Source organism: Pezoporus wallicus, unplaced genomic scaffold, assembly GCF_028554395.1.
Source record: "Pezoporus wallicus isolate ANWC-B61680 ecotype Strahan unplaced genomic scaffold, APGP_CSIRO_Pwel_v1 contig_7961, whole genome shotgun sequence".
Taxonomy (NCBI): Eukaryota; Metazoa; Chordata; class Aves; order Psittaciformes; family Psittacidae; genus Pezoporus; species Pezoporus wallicus.
In genome coordinates, this window is record NW_026635130.1 from 115,457 (window position 1) to 134,787 (window position 19,331).

Consider the following 19,331-nt stretch of genomic DNA (forward strand, 5'->3'; position numbering starts at 1 on the left):
TGCTCTATGGAAGGTGCAGGGGGGTGGAACTGGAGGAGCTTTAAGGTCCCTTCCAACCCACCCCACTCCATGCCTCCGTGAACTCCCATTTTGAGCTGCTCAGGGAGTCATTCCCCAAATTCTGGTCTTTCGCAGTTACTTTTCTGCTCGCTTTTTTGGTAGATAAATGGCAAAGACCTTGGGGTGAGGTTTTCCCTCCCCCAGCTCCTAGGAGTGATGCAGATGTTGCTGTCCTGGAGATGCTGGGTAGGGGCATCGGCCCCTTCTTTGAGCCCCTATTCCAAGTCTTCCCCTTCCTCTTTCCTTTCCTTGCTCTTCGCCTCCACCTTCTTGTCCAGCTTGTACTTGAGGCGGCGGATGGGGTCCGTGATGCTCCTCCTGCTCCGCTTCTCCCAGTCCTCTGCCAGGAGAAAATTCCTGTCCACCAGCTCGGCGGCCTCCTGCCAGCTCCGGAAGCAAGCGGGCCCCATGCTCCGGATCTCCTCCACGGCATTCCCGACGATCACCTCCCCGCTCGGCTTCAGCACCACCACGGCTGGCACCTCGGCTACGGCGAAGCGCAGCTCCAGCTCCCTGCCAGGCAAAGGGGGAATGAGCCTCAAATGGGGAAGGGGACTGGAGTCCTGCTCCTCATCCTCCCTGCTCTTCATCCTCGCTGCTCCTCATCCTCGCTGTTCCTCATCCTCCCTGCTCCTCATCCTCCCTGCTCTTCATCCTCGCTGCTCCTCATCCTCGCTGTTCCTCATCCTCACTGCTCCTCATCCTCCCTGCTCTTCATCCTCCCTGCTCCTCATCCTCCCTGCTCTTCATCCTCGCTGCTCCTCATCCTCCCTGTTCCTCATCCTCCCTGCTCTTCATCCTCGCTGCTCCTCATCCTCCCTGTTCCTCATCCTCCCTGCTCCTCATCCTCCCTGCTCCTCATCCTCGCTGTTCCTCATCCTCCCTGCTCCTCATCCTCCCTGCTCCTCATCCTCGCTGCTCCTCATCCTCCCTGCTCCTCATCCTCGCTGTTCCTCATCCTCCCTGCTCCTCATCCTCGCTGCTCCTCATCCTCGCTGTTCCTCATCCTCGCTGCTCCTCATCCTCCCTGCTATTCATCCTCACTGCTCCTCATCCTCGCTGTTCCTCATCCTCGCTGCTCTTCATCCTCGCTGCTCCTCATCCTCGCTGTTCCTCATCCTCACTGCTCCTCATCCTCCCTGCTCTTCATCCTCACTGCTCCTCATCCTCGCTGCTCATCCTCCCTGCTCTTCATCCTCGCTGTTCCTCATCCTCCCTGCTCCTCATCCTCCCTGCTCTTCATCCTCGCTGCTCCTCATCCTCGCTGTTCCTCATCCTCCCTGCTCCTCATCCTCCCTGCTCTTCATCCTCACTGCTCCTCATCCTTCCTGCTCCTCATCCTCACTGCTCCTCATCCTCCCTGTTCCTCATCCTCCCTGTTCCTCATCCTCGCTGTTCCTCATCCTCTCTCTTCCTCATCCTCTCTGCTCCTCATCCTCCCTGTTCCTCATCCTCCCTGTTCCTCATCCTCGCTGTTCCTCATCCTCTCTCTTCCTCATCCTCTCTGCTCCTCATCCTCCCTGTTCCTCATCCTCCCTGTTCCTCATCCTCGCTGTTCCTCATCCTCTCTCTTCCTCATCCTCCCTGTTCCTCATCCTCGCTGTTCCTCATCCTCCCTGTTCCTCATCCTCCCTGTTCCTCATCCTCCCTGTTCCTCATCCTCGCTATTCCTCATCCTCTCTGTTCCTCATCCTCTCTGTTCCTCATCCTCCCTGCTCCTCATCCTCCCTGTTCCTCATCCTCTCTCTTCCTCATCCTCTCTGCTCCTCATCCTCCCTGTTCCTCATCCTCCCTGTTCCTCATCCTCGCTGTTCCTCATCCTCTCTCTTCCTCATCCTCTCTGCTCCTCATCCTCCCTGTTCCTCATCCTCCCTGTTCCTCATCCTCGCTGTTCCTCATCCTCTCTCTTCCTCATCCTCCCTGTTCCTCATCCTCGCTGTTCCTCATCCTCCCTGTTCCTCATCCTCCCTGTTCCTCATCCTCCCTGTTCCTCATCCTCGCTATTCCTCATCCTCTCTGTTCCTCATCCTCTCTGTTCCTCATCCTCCCTGCTCCTCATCCTCCCTGTTCCTCATCCTCGCTATTCCTCATCCTCCCTGCTCCTCATCCTCCCTGTTCCTCATCCTCGCTATTCCTCATCCTCTCTGTTCCTCATCCTCACTGCTCCTCATCCTCCCTGCTCCTCATCCTCCCTGCTCCTCATCCTCACTGCTCCTCATCCTCCCTGTTCCTCATCCTCCCTGTTCCTCATCCTCGCTATTCCTCATCCTCCCTGTTCCTCATCCTCGCTATTCCTCATCCTCTCTGCTCCTCATCCTCACTGCTCCTCATCCTCCCTGCTCCTCATCCTCACCATCCAATAGTATTCCCATGGGCATCCTGGCTGTGTGAGGCCTCTTTGCTGACTGTCACCCACTCGTTTGCCCACCCCAGGTAACTGGAGCCTAACGGGGAGCTCTGTGGGGCTGGGATAAGGGGAAGGAGATCTTGGCATCTATGGGACGGCTGCAGGGAGCTGATTTAAAGGAGCAGCACTTAACCACCCCCAAGGCACTTAAACGTTAACATCCTCCCGTTTGCCTTCAGGAGGAGCCAGGGATAATTCCCACTGTTCACTGCAGCTTGTCCTTGCCGCTAACAGCGTTGCAGGAAACGCTTCCATCCCGTCCATCCTCCCCGCCACGCGTCCTCCCCGCTGGAGCGCCGTAAACCGGGAATTCCAGCGAAAGCGAGAGGGAAGGGGGGGGGGGGAACGGTTTTCCTTTAGGAACAGGCTCAGCCGGAGAGCTTTGCGCTTCTTCCCACCCACAGAACAGAAGGGAAAAGGCCGGGATGGGCACGGGCTCGGCCGTACCTGCCGAAGGCATCCCCGAAGGGGAGGGCGAGCCAGCGCTCGGGCATGGCCCGCAGGAAGGCGCGGCGCTGCTCCTCCGTCTCGTCCCGGGACACGTAGACGAGGCCGAGCTGCGAGGCTCGCTCCACGTGGAACTCATCGGTGAGGCGGAGGAAGAAGTCCCTGAGGAGCGGGGCGAAGCGGCGGCAGCGCGGGCACCGCGCGGAGCCGAAGTAGAGCAGCAGGACCTTGTTCTCCAGCGCCCCGTGCAGCTCCCGCTCCGTGTCCAGCTCCTCCCGTTCCCGGTTGGCCACCAGGACCTTGCCGGTGAAGAGGGAGGCCATGGTGAGCGCTCGGGGATGGGAGGGGGGGATGAGGAGGAGCTCGCTGCCGGTCCCGGTTATTAATGACCGCGGATCAGGAGCTAAAGCGGCTTAAAAGGGGAGGTCAGAGCGGGCCCGGGATGGGGGGGTCCCGTCGGGGCTGTGAGGGATCTGGTTATGGGGTCCCGCTGCAGTGGGATCAGGGGTGGGGACCGTGAGGGATCCGGTTATGGGGTCCCGGTGCAGTGGGATCTGGGGGGGAAGTGATGGACTCGGTTATGGGGTCCCGGTGCAGTGGGATCGGGGGGGGAAGTGATGGACTCGGTTATGGGGTCCCGCTGCAGTGGGATGGGGGGCACCGTGATGGACCCGGTTATGGGGTTCTGGTGCAGTGGGATGGGGGGGGGCACCGTGATGGACCCGGTTATGGGGTCCCGGTGCAGTGGGATCGGGGGGGGGACGTGATGGACCCGGTTATGGGGTCCCGCTGCAGTGGGATGGGGGCACCGTGATGGACCCGGTTATGGGGTTCTGGTGCAGTGGGATGGGGGGGGGCACCGTGATGGACCCGGTTATGGGGTCCCGGTGCAGTGGGATCGGGGGGGGAAGTGATGGACCCGGTTATGGGGTCCCGCTGCAGTGGGATGGGGGGCACCGTGATGGACCCGGTTATGGGGTTCTGGTGCAGTGGGATGGGGGGGGGCACCGTGATGGACCCGGTTATGGGGTCCCGGTGCAGTGGGATCGGGGGGGGCACCGTGACGGACCCGGTTATGGGGTCCCGGTGCAGTGGGATCGGGGGGGCACCGTGACGGACCCGGTTATGGGGTCCCGGTGCAGGGGGACCGGGGGGGGAAGTGATGGACCCGGTTATGGGGTCCCGGTGCAGTGGGATCGGGGGGGGGCACCGTGATGGACCCGGTTATGGGGTCCCGGTGCAGTGGGATCGGGGGGGGGGGCACCGTGATGGACCCGGTTATGGGGTCCCGGTGCAGTGGGATCAGGGGGGGAAGTGATGGACTCGGTTATGGGGTCCCGGTGCAGTGGGATCAGGGGGGGAAGTGATGGACTCGGTTATGGGGTCCCGCTGCAGTGGGATGGGGGGCACCGTGATGGACCCGGTTATGGGGTCCCGGTGCAGTGGGATCGGGGGGGGGGCACCGTGATGGACCCGGTTATGGGGTCCCGGTGCAGTGGGATCAGGGGGGGAAGTGATGGACTCGGTTATGGGGTCCCGGTGCAGTGGGATCAGGGGGGGAAGTGATGGACTCGGTTATGGGGTCCCGCTGCAGTGGGATGGGGGGCACCGTGAGGGACCCGGTTATGGGGTCCCGGTGCAGTGGGATGGGGGGGGCACCGTGATGGACCCGGTTATGGGGTTCTGGTGCAGTGGGATGGGGGGGGGCACCGTGACGGACCCGGTTATGGGGTCCCGGTGCAGTGGGATCGGGGGGGGCACCGTGAGGGACCCGGTTATGGGGTCCCGGTGCAGTGGGATCGGGGGGGGGGGCACCGTGATGGACCCGGTTATGGGGTCCCGGGCCGGTTCCGGACCCCCCCTCCCCATCCCCTCCGGTTCCCCCGGTCCCGTCCCCCCCCTCCGGAGGCGGAGCGGGCCTTGGTGACGCCCAAGGGGCGTTCCTTACGTCACTGCCTCTCTCCCAATCCCAATCCGGCAACCTCACTCTCCACCAATAGGATGTCGCGTTTCCTCGCTGCCCCGCCCCTCGGCCTGGAGGAGGCGGGGCTTCACCTCAGGCGGCCGCGGTCGAGGCGGGAGCGGGCGGAGGAGCCGGGGCCGGAGCCGGGTCCCGGTCCCGGTCCCGGTCCCGCAGCGCTGCCGCGGGCAGGATGCACCCGGCCGGGCTCTGCGCGGCCTCGCTGGGCTCCCTGGGGCTGCTGCGGTTCCTGGGCGCGCCGTGGCCGTGGAGCCTGGCGGCCCCGCTCGCGCTCTGCCTGTGCGGCGGCGGCTGGCGGCTGCTGCGGCTGCTCTGCAGGACGGCTCCGCGGGACCTCTTGTGAGTGCGGCCCCTCCGCGCCCCGGGGGGCTCCTCCCGGGGCCTCGGGGGGGGGTGGAAGGGCCTTGGGGCCGCTGCCCCCTCTGCGGGGGGCTCATCCCGTGCGGTTGGGGGGGGTTGAGGCCTCGGCGGGGATGTGCCCTTGGGGTTCCGAAGGGTTCCAAGGGGTTCCGAAGGGTTCCAAGGGATTCCAAAGGACTCCAAGGGGTTCCGAAGGGTTCCAAACGGTTCAAAGGGATTCCAAAGGACTCCAAGGGGTTCCAAGGGATTCCAAAGGGTTCCAAGGGATTCTGAAGGGTTCCAAAGGACTCCAAGGGATTCCAGGGGATTCCGAAGGGTTCCAAGGGATTCCGAAGGGTTCCAAGGGATTCCAAAGGACTCCAAGGGGTTCCGAAGGGTTCCAAGGGATTCCAAAGGACTCCAAGGGGTTCCGAAGGGTTCCAAGGGATTCCAAAGGACTCCAAGGGGTTCCGAAGGGTTCCAAACGGTTCTAAGGGATTCCAAAGGACTCCAAGGGGTTCCAAGGGATTCCAAAGGGTTCCAAGGGATTCTGAAGGGTTCCAAAGGACTCCAAGGGATTCCAGGGGATTCCGAAGGGTTCCAAGGGATTCCGAAGGGTTCCAAGGGATTCCAAAGGTCTCCAAGGGATTCCAAAGGACTCCAAGGGATTCCAGGGGATTCCGAAGGGTTCCAGGGGATTCCAAAGGGTTCCAAGGGATTCCAAAGGTCTCCAAAGGTTTCCAAGGGGTTCCAAGGGATTCCAAAGGGTTCCAAGGGATTCCAAAGGTCTCCAAGGAGTTCCAAAGGGTTCCAAGGGGTTCCTGCCCTTGGCAGCTTCCCCGTTGCCTGCAGGGCTGCTTCCTCTGCCTTGCCCGGCAGGCTGGGGACGGAGCGGCCGGAAGAAAGCCCTTTGAGAGCACTGCAAAAGGCTCCTGTGTTCCCGGCTTGGCAGCGGGCAGGCTCGGCCCTTGCCAGGAGCCCGGGGCTGGAATGCCCTTCCCCCTGCAGTGGGGCTGCATCCAGCACCCCTGCATCCAGCGCCTGACCCTGGGCTCGGGGAGCTGCGGCCCTTTCAAAGGGCTGATATTAAATGACCTTTGGGGCCCTGGGGAGCTCGCCAAGGCCCTTTCCTGCACAGCACCCTCCTGACGGCATGCTGGGAAGATGCTGCCTGTGCTGGGAAGGAAACGGGAGCCCCGGCCCTGCTGCTGCCCTCGTTTGGGTGCTGAGCGGAGTCGTTCTCATTGCTGGGTTATAGCCCCTGCACCCCTGAAGGCAGGGACGCTCAGGCAGCAGCTTAGCACCCGGCTGGAGCTGCGTCGGGGTTTGGCTCGTGGCTGCTGCCTTGAAGGCTTCAAGTGGCCGTCGATTCTAGATCGTGAACTCCCAAATTCCCTGCATTGTGGAAGGAAAACCTCCACCTCCTCGGCACCGCGTCGGCTTTGGGCGTGCATTGAGCAGGGTGTCACAGCCATAAGGGAGCCCTGACTTTCGAGCAGCTTGCTGAATAACAGGGGTAACAGTAATAGGTTATGCTCTCGGTGAATAGGCAACATCTTAGATAGGAACTGTGAGGGTGGCAGTCCGACAGCCTGGCTTCCTTGCATCCCGGGCCTGCGGCAGGGAGGGAGCCCCAGGAGGATGCTCCTGCTTGCAGGGGAAAGGAGAAACCTTTGCTTTCTGGAAGCTGAGCTCCCTTGTTACCGAAGGGGCAGGATGGCTTTGGCCTTTCCGTGCTTTTGGGGCCACTGCAGATTAGCCTGGCATGAAGCACGTTTGCTTCCCATAGAGGTAAAAGGTTGCCAAGGCTTTTTCCTTTAGGGTGGCAGAATAGATGGTTGAGAGAGGTCGTTTACCCTCTTTAATGGGCTTGTTTGAGCTGGCATCAAGGTGAAGGTGGATTCCCCGGGGTTTGTAGCTCCAGAACAGCTGCGGTGCCCTCTTTCTTCACCCCAACACGAACGTCTTCCTTATAGCAGCAGTGACTGGAAGTTCTGTTTTCAGGGTGACGCTTTGGCTGTCCATGGGCAAGGGGGTGACGGGCACCCTGCCCTTCCCAGCTGCTGGAAGCTGCCCTCGTTGTGCTCTGTCTTTGCTGCAGCGGCCTCTGGGTGCTGCTACGGGTCAAGTACCAGCTGCGAAAGCATCAGCGAGCGCAGAGCACCGTCCCCAAGATGTTCCAGGACGTCGTCCTCAGGCACCCCGACAAAGTGGCCCTCATTTACGAAGGCACCGGGGAGCAGTGGACCTTCAGGAGGCTGGAGGAGTACTCCAACGCCGTGGCTAACTGCTGCTCCCAGCAGGGCTTCCGCGGGGGGGACGTCATCGCCGTCTTCATGGAGAGCCGCCCCGAGTTCGTTGGCCTCTGGCTGGGGATGGCAAAGGTGGGCATCGAGGCGGCTCTCATCAACTTCAACCTGCGCCTGGATTCCCTGGTTTACTGCGTGAGGAGCTCGGGGGCCAAAGCGATCGTCTTCGGAGGGGAGCTCTCCTCAGGTGGGTCACTCAACCGCCTGCACTGCCGAGCTCTTCGCTTGGGCTGAGCTCGAGGGAGCAAAAGCCCCAAAGGCAGCTGGGGGCACGGGAAGCTTGGGACGTTGGTGCACGTCCTGGTTGCAAAAGGTAGAGGTGTTCGTAGGCTCCTGGGGTGGGGTGGGTGGAAGGGACCTTAAAGCCCACCCAGTTCCAGCCCCCTGCCACGGGCAGGGACACCTTGCACTAGAGCAGCTTGCTCCGAGCCCCTGTGTCCAACCTGGCCTTGGACAGGGATGGTTCGTCCAAACCACCTCCATTCAACCCATCCCGGTGTCCCACCACCCTCACAGGGAAGGGCTCATCTCCATCTCCCCTCTGGCAGGTTAAGGCCATTCCCCTTGTCGTGTCCCTCCCTCCCGTGTCCAAAGCCCCTCTGCAGGTTTCCTGTAGCCCCCTTTATCTGTGGATCTGGGATGTGGGGCAGAAGCAGATGCTGTACACGGTATTTTTGCCACTGCCTGGAGCATTCTGTGTGTTGCAAAAGTGCCTTCCCTTGTCTTGCAGCAATATCTGAAGTGAGCGGGATGCTGGGGAAGAACATGGCCAAGTTCTGCTCTGGTGACTACAACCCAGCTCTCGTTCCTGTGGAGACCAGACATCTCGATCCTCTCCTGAGCACTGCGTCCAAGTCAGCCCCAGCTCAGATTCCAGGCAAAGGCTTAGATGGTAATGAAGGGCTTTTCATTGTCAGAGAGCTGGTCCGGGTGACAGCAGAGCAAGGAGACAGCAAGGTGCAGGGAATAAATCCACCCAGTTTGGACTCTCAGAAGAAAGGAAGGGGGGGGGGGAGAAAGAGGAAACAAACCCCAAATCCTGGTTCCAGGGGGGCCTGGGTTAAGTTTCTCATTCTCTGCAACTCCCAAGCTTTACGGTACCTGAAGGAGGTGGATTGGTGCCTTCCCAAAGGAAACCCTTCTGTGGCAAGGGAGCAGGGATGCGCGTGGGGTGAAGCAGGCAGCGTGCTGGCAGTTCATCTCTAGCATTTAAGAGCCCCCATTGCCTTCCCCCACAATAGGGGTATGAGCATGTTTCCCATCTCGTGGGCAATGGCCATCCTTCCTGGCTTGTGGCAAGGAGGAGCCTTGGTGGGGTTGGGATTCAGGAGAGAGAAGATGCTGCGTGGCCTCCAGGCTACATTTCAGGCTTAGAGATGACTACGAGCACTGAGGCATGAGCCTCACTTTGGTCCTTCCTTTCCAGTAGCAGGAATGATGCTGCTGAAGAGGCTTTTCCTTTAGGTTATGTATTTCCATCACTGGATACCTGCCCTCCCACCAGCCCCAGGTTCAGATTTACCTTCTTGATTGATTTGGAATGAGTGTTGGACCTGGAGGAGCTGATCTAGTCCCAGGACAACTTGTGTGGAGGGATAGAGGCTGTGTCCTTGGAGCTCTGCAGACTCCTTGTACCCTTTCCTGTAGCTGCTGCTATGGACAACATGCAGGTTGTCCCTCAGGCTGCAGCTCTGTGTCTGCCACCATCTCAAAGCTGTTCCTCAGCTGCTGTGAACAAAGCCCAAACCACCAACCAGGGGCTGTGGGGATGTCTTCAGGCAGCTGAGAACACTCTGTCTGATGCCTGCTTCTGTTCTTCTAGATCGGCTCTTCTATATCTACACTTCAGGAACAACAGGAATGCCCAAAGCTGCCATTGTGGTGCACAGCAGGTGAGGACCACAGGTTCATTTCACATCATGAACCCCGTCTCAATCACTTAGAGCCATCAAATCCCAGACTGGGTTGGGCTGAAGGGAACTTAAAGCTCCAGCTCCAACCCGCTGCCATGGACAGGGGCACCTTCCACTAGAGCAGCTTGCTCCAAGCCCCTGTGTCCAACCTGGCCTTGAACAGGGATGGTTCATCCAAACCTTCTCCATTCAACCCATCCCAGTGTCCCACCGCCCTCACAGGGAAGAGCTTGTGCCTAAGAGCTCATCTCCATCTCCCCCCTGGCAGGTTAAAGCCATTCCCCTTGTCCTGCCCCTCCATCCCTCATCCCAAGCCCCTCTCCAGGTTTCCTGCAGCCCCTTCAGGCACTGGAGCTGCTCTAAGGTCTCCCCCTTCAGGCTGCCCCAGCCCAGCTCTCTCAGCCTGGCTCCAGAGCAGGGATGCTCCAGCCCTCCCAGCACCTCCACGGCCTCCCCTGGCCCTGCTCCAGCAGCTCCACGTCCCTTAGCCTGTGCTCTGCTCTTGCAGGTACTACCGCATCGCTGCCTTTGGTTACTACGCCTACAAAATGCACCCGGACGATGTCCTCTACAACTGCCTCCCCCTCTACCACTCTGCAGGTAAGCAGCAGCCTCCTCCTCCTCCTCCCCTCGGGAGCAAAGGGGGTGCTAGCAACGGGCTCCTTGTGCTCCAGGGAACATCATGGGAATCGGGCAGTGCCTCATCCACGGCCTCACCGTGGTCATCAGGAAGAAGTTCTCAGCCAGCCGCTTCTGGGATGACTGCGTCAAGTACAGATGCACGGTGAGGGCCCCGCTGGCGGAGCCACGGCTTAATCCTTCCTCTCCAGAGACTTCCCTGCCCCCTGTTGGTGCCTGCACCGCGGTACCTTCGCGTTGCCGCTGCTGCTTGAGGCGTGGGGGACTTAGGAAAGGTTTTTCCTCCGTCCTGGAGTCGTTTTGGTTGGAAAAGGGCTTTAAGGTCATTGAGTCCCATCGTGAACCCCAGACTGCCAACTCCAGCACTCCACCGTGCCCACACGCCTCTTAAACCCCTCCAGGGCTGGTGACTGCACCACCGCCCTGGGCAGGCTGTTCCAGCGCTTGACAAGCCTTTGGGTGAAGGAATTGTTCCTCATATCCCACCTAAAGCTCCCTGGGCACAACTTGGGCATTTCCTCTTCTCCTGTCCCTTGTTCCTTGGGAGAAGAGACCAATCCCCACCTTCCAGGCAGTTGCAGAGAGCAAGAAGGTCTCCCCTGAGCCTCCTTTTCTCCAGGCTAAACACCCCCAGTTCCCTTTGCTGCTCCTCACAAGGCTTGTGACCAGCCACCAACGGGCTTTAACCCCGTTCCCCGCCACGCTTTGGCCATCCAGCCATTCTTTTGCCCATCCAGGCCATGAGCAGCCAGTTTCTCCAGGGAGAACCCTGTGGGAAACGGCCTCAAGGGCTTTAGTAAAGTCCAGGCAGACTCCCTCTCTGTCAAGTTGTCAAGGCCAGCTTCTCAACCCCACGTTTGCATCCCTCCCTGCTGCAGGAAAGCACTGCCAGGGCTTATCCGCGTTGGGAAGATCTGCAGAGGAATCTCTTGGCACTTCATCTCCAGTAAACATCTATTTGTGGCTATTACCTTCTAATTTAAGCAGCTCTTTCCCCTCCCTGCTGCTTTTCCTGCCCTCCCCACCCGCAGCACTATTTAGAGCCTGTAACTGGATCTCCACCCTGCATTTTGCTGCGTCAAGCTCTTGAGTCCATGCCTGACCAGCTCGTTCCCCTCATCTTCCCAGAGCTCTTTCCATGTGTTTCCTGCAGCATGAGGCTTCTCCTGGGTCCAGATACCTTTATCCATGCTGAAGGGATCCCTCCTGGATGGATTCCAGGGGGCAGGACCCGTTTCACCTTGGCTTATTTCTCTTGTGGCAACAAATCCCCCCCTCCTTGAACTTGCAGCCACTCCCGGATGTCCAGGTCCCACCAGTGGCTTCGTGGGCACCTTGCTCTTGGCTCCCCTGAATCATAGAATCATAGAACAGTGTGGGTTGGAAAGGACCTTAGGATCATCCAGTTCCAACCCCCTTGCCATGGGCAGGGACACCTCACTCTAAACCATGGCACCCAAGGCTTCATCCAGCCTGGCCTTGAGCACCACCAGGGATGGGGCATTCACGACTTCCTTGGGCAACCCATTCCAGTGCCTCAGCACCCTCACAGGAAAGAATTTCCTCCTTAGATCCAATCTAAACTCCCCTGTTTCAGTTTGAACCCGTTACCCCTTGTCCTGTCACTGCAGTCCCTAATGAAGAGTCCCTCCCCAGCATCCCTATGGCCCCCTTCACACACTGGAAGCTGCTCTGAGGTCTCCCCGCAGCTTCTCTTCCCCAGGCTGCACAGCCCCAACTTCCTCAGCCTGTCTCCATACGGAGGTAACGAAGCCTGAGCCCTGTTCTTGCCTTTGCTGCTCCAGATCATTCAGTACATCGGGGAGATCTGCAGGTACCTCCTGAACCAGCCCGTCCGCGAGGCGGAGGCCCAGCACCGCGTGCGCCTGGCCGTGGGCAACGGCCTCAGGCCCAGCATCTGGGAGGACTTCAGCAGGCGCTTCCGCATCAAGCAGATTGGAGAGTTCTACGGGGCCACCGAGTGCAACTGCAGCATTGCCAACCTGGATGGGAAGGTGAGGAGGGGGGGAAGCAGGGAACCCCGGCCTGAAGCAGGTTGGAAACGAGCTTTGAGCTCATCCGCTCCAACCGTTGTCCAACACTGCCAAGGCCATGCCGCTGAGGGCCTTGGCTGCGTGCTTTGTGATGCTCAGGCCTGAGCACCCTCTGGGGAAGGAATTGTTGCCAGGCTCCACCTAAACCTCCCCCGGTGCAGCTCGAGGCCCCGTTTCCTCGTGTCCCATCCCTTGGGAGCAGAGCGCAGCCCCCTCCTGGCTCCATCCTCCTGTTACAGCCCAAGCTGTTCTCTTTAAGGGTTCTTTCCTGTCTATCCGAAGGTTGGGGCTTGCGGTTTCAACAGCCGGATTTTGCCCGGTGTCTATCCCATTTGGTTGGTGAAGGTCAACGAGGACACGATGGAGCTGATCCGGGATTCCCAGGGGCTCTGTGTTCCCTGTCGCCCAGGTGAGCAGCACCCCAACGCCATCAGTCCTGGGGCTTCGTGCTGAAACGATCACAGGATCATGGGGTGGTTTGGGAAGCTCATCCAGTCGCCACGGGCAGGGACACCTTCCACAACAGCAGCTTGCTCCAAGGCCCATCCAACCTGGCCTTGAACGCTGCCAGGGATGGGACAGTCCTCCTCAGCCTGTGTGCTTGGGATTGCCCTGACCTTGGCCTTGTTGAACTCCATGAGGTTCCCACCTCTCCAGCATGCCAGGTCCCTCTGGATCCATCCCTTCCCTCCAACGTGTTGACGGTGCCTGGCCTAAGGGTTTTCTTGTGTCACCCCCAGGTTTTCACTTCCAGCTCTTTCCTCCAAAGCCGGATGAGTTCAGCACCCCAACATCCCTTGGCGTGGCCAAAGCGGAGCTCGTCGGGCAAGCTTGGTGCCACCTCTGTTGCTCCTGTTCCCTGCAGGAGAGCCGGGCTTGCTCGTGGGCCAGATCAACCAGCAGGATCCCCTGCGCCGCTTCGACGGCTACGTCAACCAGAGTGCCACCAGCAAGAAGATTGCTTCCAACGTGCTCCGCAAAGGAGACCAGGCCTACCTGTCCGGTACACGCTGCTGGCGTTCCCGGCTCTCCACGCGCCTCGGTCTGGGATATCCTAGAACAGTGTGGGTTGGAGAGGACCTTAAGATCATCCCGTTCCAACCCCCTGCCAAGGGCAGGGACACCTCACACCGAACCATGGCACCCAAGGCTTCATCCAGCCTGGCCTTGAACACCACCAGGGATGGAGCATTCACAACCTCCCTGGGCAACCCATTCCAGTGCCTCAGCACCCTCACAGGAAAGAATTTCCTCCTTAGATCCAATCTAAACTCCCCTGTTTGTTTGAACCCGTTACCCCTTGTCCTGTCACTGCAGTCCCTAATGAAGAGTCCCTCCCCAGCATCCCTATAGCCCCCTTCACACACTGGAAGCTGCTCTGAGCTCTCCCTGCAGCTTCTCTTCCCCAGGCTGAGCAGCCCCAACTTCCTCAGCCTGTCTCCATACAGGAGCTGCTCCAGCCCCTGCTCATCCTCGTGGCCTCCTCTGGCCTTGTTCCAACAGCTCCACGTCCTTTTAATGCTGAGGCCCCCAGAACTGCACCCAATGCTCCAAGTGAGCTCTCACGGGAGCAGAGCAGAGGGGCAGGATCACCTCCTTGGCCCTGCTGCTCCCATCCTTTGGATGCAGCCCAGGATACGGCTGCTTCCTGGGCTCAAGCCCCCACTGCCCCTGGCTCACGTTCAGCTTCTCATCACCCAACACCCCCAAGCCCTTCCGCTGCTCTCAGTGTCTTCTCTGCCCAACCTGTGTCTCCAAAGAGGGTCAAACCCTGTCCTTTCCCCCCTGCTGTAGCACGGAGATGGGGTGGTGCTGGTAGCCAACAGCAGGGCGCTGAGCAGGGGGCGGTGGGGCAGCCCCAAGAGCTATGACCTCGAGTCCTGAGGTGGGCTTTTGGTGCCTCTTCTCCCCCTCCCAGGAGACGTTTTGGTGATGGACGACCTGGGCTACATGTACTTCAGGGACCGCAGCGGGGACACCTTCCGGTGGCGTGGGGAGAACGTCTCCACCACCGAGGTGGAAGGGACCTTGAGCCGCATCCTCGACCAGACGGACGTGGCCGTGTATGGGGTGCAGGTCCCAGGTGAGATGTTGGGATGGGGCTTGAGGGAGGGAAGGGAACAAGAGGCAAAGCCACCAGATTGGCATCAGAACGGGTGGGAATCGGTCCCTGCTGTTGCAACCAGCCCCCCCCCCCCGCCCGCCCCGAAATGATCAAGTCAAGGGGTGCAGCTGGACACGTTTATTCCAAGCAGTAGGAATCCAGGGGCACAATCTCCATTTGTACCTTCAAAAGGAAGAGATGGGAGCTTTGCGTTCCCCTCCCAGAATGGGGGTTGAGGAGGGACAAGGACGGGGCTGAGCACACTTTGGACCTTCGCTGGGGCTTCCTCTGCCTTTCACCCCTGCTTACCTCTGTTAGAGGTTTCCCCACTCAATCCCTGCTCTTCTGTCCCAGGCGTGGAAGGCAAAGCTGGGATGGCAGCAATTGCAGATCCCCAGGCTAAGGTCAGCCCCAACGCCCTCTACCAGGAGCTGCAGAAGGTGCTGCCTCCCTACGCCCGGCCCGTCTTCCTCCGGCTCCTACCGCAGGTTGACACCACAGGTATCCGGTGATCCGGCCCTTCCCCAGGGACCTGCCCATCCCAAAGCGTTTCAGCACCGCAGCGTGGGGGAGACTCCTGTTAGGAGATGCAGTGATGGGGGTTGAGTCTTTAAACCAAGAAAGGAGCGAGTGCCAGGCCTGTGGAGGAAGGATCATGGAATCCTGCAATGGGGTGTGTGGAAGGCACCATAAAGCTCATCCAGTTCCAGCCCCACGCCAGGGACGCCTTCCACCGGAGCAGCGTGCTGCAAGCCCGGCCTTGAGCACTGCCCGGGATGGAGCATTCACTGCTGCTTTGGGCAACCCATTCCAGTGCCTCCCAGGGAAGAGCTTCCTTAGATCCAACCTTAACCCCCCCCGTTGCGGCGCGAACCCCGCGTCCTCCTCACGCTGGTGCTGAGCCTGCCGTGGACCTGACCCCGTTTCCTCTCCCTCCTCGCCAAGGTACCTTTAAGATCCAGAAAACCCGCTTGCAGACGGAGGGATTCGACCCGCACCAAACCTCGGACCGCTTGTATTTCCTGGACGTGAAGCTGGGCAGATACGTGCCTCTGGACGAGCACCTTTACGAGCGGATCCGGGCCGGGAAGGCTGCCCTGTGAGCCCCTCTTGGAGGGGGCAGCGCCGAGACGAGCCCCTGCCTCTCCTCCAGCACCTTACCCCGGCGCCGTGCTCCCTCCCCGGCCCCTCACAGCCCCGAAGCCTCTGTGTTGTACCCGGAGCAGGGAGCAGGGCCCGGCACGGAGGGGGGGAGCTTCCCTTTAACCCCCTTTTTAGCCCGTTTTTAACCACCCGCGGCCGCTGCCCTTAGGGAGCGGCTGCCCCGGCGTTCACCCGAGGCCTTGTGGAGCCCGAGGACGAGCGGGTACCGGAGTAAAGCCGCGTGCGCTCTGCCCGCCTCCGCCTCCTTCCTGCCGCCGCCGCCGCCGCCACGCGAGGCCGGGGCCGCGTAGGCCGCGTAGGCCGCGGGTTGCTAAGCAACAGCGCGACGCGGGTCGCTAAGCAACAGCTCGACGCGCTTTGGAGACGTCACTTCCGGCGCGCCGCTGTCCGCCGCCATGGCTCCCGGTGCGGCCTGCAGCGTCTCGGTGCTCCCGGAGCCGGGCCCGGGCCTGGCGCGGTTCGTGGCCGAGCGGGCGGCGGCGGCGGCGGCCACCGGAGGCCGCTTCACGTTGGGGCTGTCCGGGGGGAGCCTCGTGGAGCTCCTCAGCCTCCACCTGCCCCCCGCCCTCGAGGCCCGCCCCGCCGCGCCCGCCCGCTGGCTCCTCGCGTTCTGCGACGAGCGCTTGGTGCCTCCGGAGCACCCGGACAGCACCGCCGGTGCCTACCAGGTGAGGGCCGCGGCCGCGGAGGGGCCTCCGCGCCGGCCCCGCGCTCCGCTGACTCCTCCCCCACCACCTCCCTCCGGTGTCCGCAGGCCCGGCTCCTACCGCGCCTGCCCGGCCCCGGCCCCGGCCCGCGGGTGCTGGCGCCCAGCCCCGGCCTGGCCCCCGCCGCTGCCGCCGCTGACTACGCCGCGAAGCTCCGGCAGGTACCGGCCCCAGAGCCCGGGGATGGGGATGGGGGGGTCCCGGCTCCATCATCTCCCGTTCCCGGCTCTGTCCCCGTTCCCAGCTCCATCTCCCGTTCCCAGCTCCATCTCCCGTTCCCGGCTCCATCTCCCGTTCCCGGCTCTGTCCCCGTTCCCAGCTCCATCATCTCCCGTTCCCGGCTCCATCCCTGTTCCCGGCTCCATCATCTCCCATTCCCAGCTCCATCTCCCGTTCCCGGCTCCATCTCCCGTTCCCGGCTCCATCCCTGTTCCCAGCTCCATCATCTCCTGTTCCCAGCTTTATCTCCCTTTCCCAGCTCTATCTCCCTTTCCCGTCTCCATCCCCATTCCCAGCTCCATCTCCCGTTCCTGTCTCCATCCCCATTTCCAGATCCATCATCTCCTGTTCCTGGCTCCATCTCCCATTCCCAGCTCCAGCTCCCGTTCCCAGCTCCATCATCTCCTGTTCCCGGCTCCATCTCCCATTCCCAGCTCCATCATCCCCCTTTCCCGTCTCCATCCCCGTTCCCAGCTCCATCATCTCCCGTTCCCGTCTCCATCCCCATTTCCAGATCCATCATCTCCTGTTCCCGGCTCCATCTCCCTTTCCCGGCTCCATTCCCGTTCCCAGCTCCATCATCCCCCGTTCCCAGCTCCATCATCTCCCATTCCCGGCTCCATCTCCCGTTCCTGTCTCCATCCCCGTTTCCAGATCCATCATCTCCTGTTCCCGGCTCCATCTCCCATTCCCAGCTCCATCATCTCCTGTTCCCTGGCTCCATCATCTCCCGTTCCCAGCTCCACCTCCCTTTCCCACCTCCATCCCCATTCCCAGCTCCATCATCTCCCATTCCCGGCTCTAGCTCCCGCTCTCTCCATAGGCTTTCCCGGGGGAGGCCGTGCCCGTGTTTGATTTGCTGCTGCTGGGGGTTGGGCCCGATGGACACACTTGCTCCCTCTTCCCTGGCCACCCCCTGCTGCAGGTGAGGCTGGAACCGGTGCGAGGGGGGGGGGACACGGACATGGTGCCCCCCGGTAACTCCCACTCTTTGGGGGGGGTAACAGAGAGGAGGGGAAAAGCTGCTGGGGTTGAGGTTATCCCTGAATTTATCCCTCAATTTATCCTGATTTGGGGAATTTGGGAGCCAAAGCTCTTGGCTCAAGCAGAGATGCAGAAGGGTTAAGGCCCCCCCGTCCCCTTCAGCTGCTCTCCCCCACCCCATTGACACGCAGAGCCCCGGTTCTCCCTTTGCCGCGGGGTTTCCCCCTCCTTTTTCCCCCGTTCCCATGTTTTTCCCCCTTTCCCATAGGAGCAGGAGGCCGTAGTTGCCGCCATCACCGACTCCCCGAAGCCGCCGCCGGAGCGGATCACGTTCACGCTGCCGGTGCTCAACGCGGCCAAGGCCGTGGTGTTCGTGGCCACGGGCGAAAGCAAAGCTGCTGTGGTCAAGGTTTGCATCCAACCTCCTCCTCCTCCTCCTCCCATCCATCGGAAAGCCGGAGCTTCCCAGTGGGGATCGAGCCCTTGGAGCTTCCCTTGTTCCTGAGGCTCTCCCCCCTCTTTCCCCACAGCGCATCTTGGAAGGGGATGAGGAAAACCCCCTTCCCGCTGCTCGGGTCCGGCCTCACTCGGGGCAGCTCTGCTGGCTCCTGGACGAGGCAGCAGCCAAGGAGCTGACAATCCCGGTGGAGAATTCCATCCTATAGAGCCGATGGCGGGGGGGGTCAGCTCCGTGACATTCCAGGTGAGGAACGTGATAGTTACAGCCCAAAATGCTGCTTTTTCCCCCTTCTTTTCTAGACCAAACGGTGCAGGTTCCCGACTCGGAATTCCTGCAGTTGGGAATGGTGTCGTGGGCTTTGCTTGGGTTGCGCCCTATTAAAGGGATGGATTCCAGCTCTGCTGCTACTCCTGGTTCTTTTCCCACCCGGGGCCGTGCTCTTCCCTAAGGGCAGGGGGCTGTGAGGACGCGTGGATGCTCCGGCTCGGTTTTCCTTGCTGGAATGTTGGATTTGTCTTTGTTAGTCCCGGCTTGCGTCTGAGGCTCCTTCCTACCTGGATTCGTTTCCTCTGTGCACAACGGGAAGGTTTTAGCTTCCAGTTATCAGCATGGAATCATGGAATGGGTTGGGATCTTAAAGCTCCTCCAGCTCCAGCCCCTTCCATTGGAGCAGGGTGCTCCAAGCTGCATCCAACCCGGCCTTGAACAGGGAGGGGGCATCCCCCCGACCTTCTCCATCCAACCCATCCCAGTGTCCCAGCACCCTCCCAGGGAAGAGCTTCTGCCTAAGAGCTCGTCTCCATCCCGACTTCCTCCAGCAGCTCCGCATCCCACAAGTGCCAAACCAGTCCCCAAACAAGGAATTCCCTCACTTTAACCCCCCCTCTCCCCCACCATTGCCCAAAGGATGACGAAGGGGCCAAGCCCCGGCTCCCACACATGGATCCTGGCTCCTTGGGATGCTCATCCAGATGCCAGGGAGCAGGAGCTGGAGGTGAGGCCGTTGGAGCCTGCATGGAGGGAGGGGGGGGAATTCCACTGTGGAAAATGAGCTCAAACAAGCAGGTTTTGGTCCAGCGAGGAACGCTGCCTCCGTCCCTGTGTGCCAGCAGCTTGGCTCCGGGGCCCTGGCTGCAGAAAGGAGCTTTTCAGGCTGCCAAACCACAGCCCGATCCCAGCCAGCATCCCTAAGGCTGCTTCCAGAGGGGCTGCTCCGGGTTAGCCCGGCTCTTTGGGACCTTCTAGGCTGTTTCCCAAAGCCTTCTCCGTTCTTTGTGTTCCCTATTATATTCCCTTTATATTCCTGTTTATATTCCCTTTATATTCCCTTTTATATCCCTCTTTATATTCCCTTTATATTCTCTTTCTATTCCCATTTATATCCCCTTTATATTCCCATTTATATTCCCTTTATATCCCCCTTTATATTCCCTTTATATTCCCATTTACATTCCCTTCATATCCCCCTTTATATTCCCTTTATATTCCCATTTACATTCCCTTCATATCCCCCTTTATATTCCCTTTGTATTTGCCTGCCAAAG

The 19,331-nt window shown here is 60.5% G+C and overlaps 3 protein-coding genes across 3 annotated transcripts; 2 read left to right on the forward strand and 1 right to left on the reverse strand.

Moving 5' to 3' along the window:
* Positions 1-268: 268 nt before the first annotated feature.
* Positions 269-3,237, reverse strand: NXNL1 (nucleoredoxin like 1). The gene is made up of 2 exons (XM_057403465.1): positions 2,915-3,237; positions 269-573 (listed from the first exon to the last, which is right to left on the reverse strand). The coding sequence occupies exons 1-2, from the start codon at positions 3,235-3,237 to the stop codon at positions 276-278; spliced, it is 621 nt and encodes a 206-aa protein (XP_057259448.1). The 3' UTR covers positions 269-275.
* A 1,830-nt stretch (positions 3,238-5,067) lies between these two features.
* On the forward strand, positions 5,068-15,356 carry SLC27A1 (solute carrier family 27 member 1). The gene is made up of 12 exons (XM_057403579.1): positions 5,068-5,234; positions 7,336-7,730; positions 8,274-8,435; positions 9,366-9,435; positions 9,965-10,056; positions 10,131-10,240; positions 11,901-12,110; positions 12,432-12,558; positions 13,015-13,152; positions 14,068-14,232; positions 14,608-14,754; positions 15,199-15,356. Exons 1-12 carry the CDS (start codon positions 5,068-5,070, stop codon positions 15,354-15,356), a joined length of 1,941 nt encoding a protein of 646 aa, XP_057259562.1.
* A 448-nt stretch (positions 15,357-15,804) lies between these two features.
* On the forward strand, positions 15,805-18,187 carry PGLS (6-phosphogluconolactonase). Its single transcript, XM_057403487.1, has 5 exons — positions 15,805-16,085; positions 16,172-16,285; positions 17,167-17,268; positions 17,596-17,736; positions 17,858-18,187. Exons 1-5 carry the CDS (start codon positions 15,813-15,815, stop codon positions 17,990-17,992), a joined length of 765 nt encoding a protein of 254 aa, XP_057259470.1. The 5' UTR covers positions 15,805-15,812; the 3' UTR covers positions 17,993-18,187.
* The last annotated feature ends 1,144 nt before the right edge of the window (positions 18,188-19,331 follow it).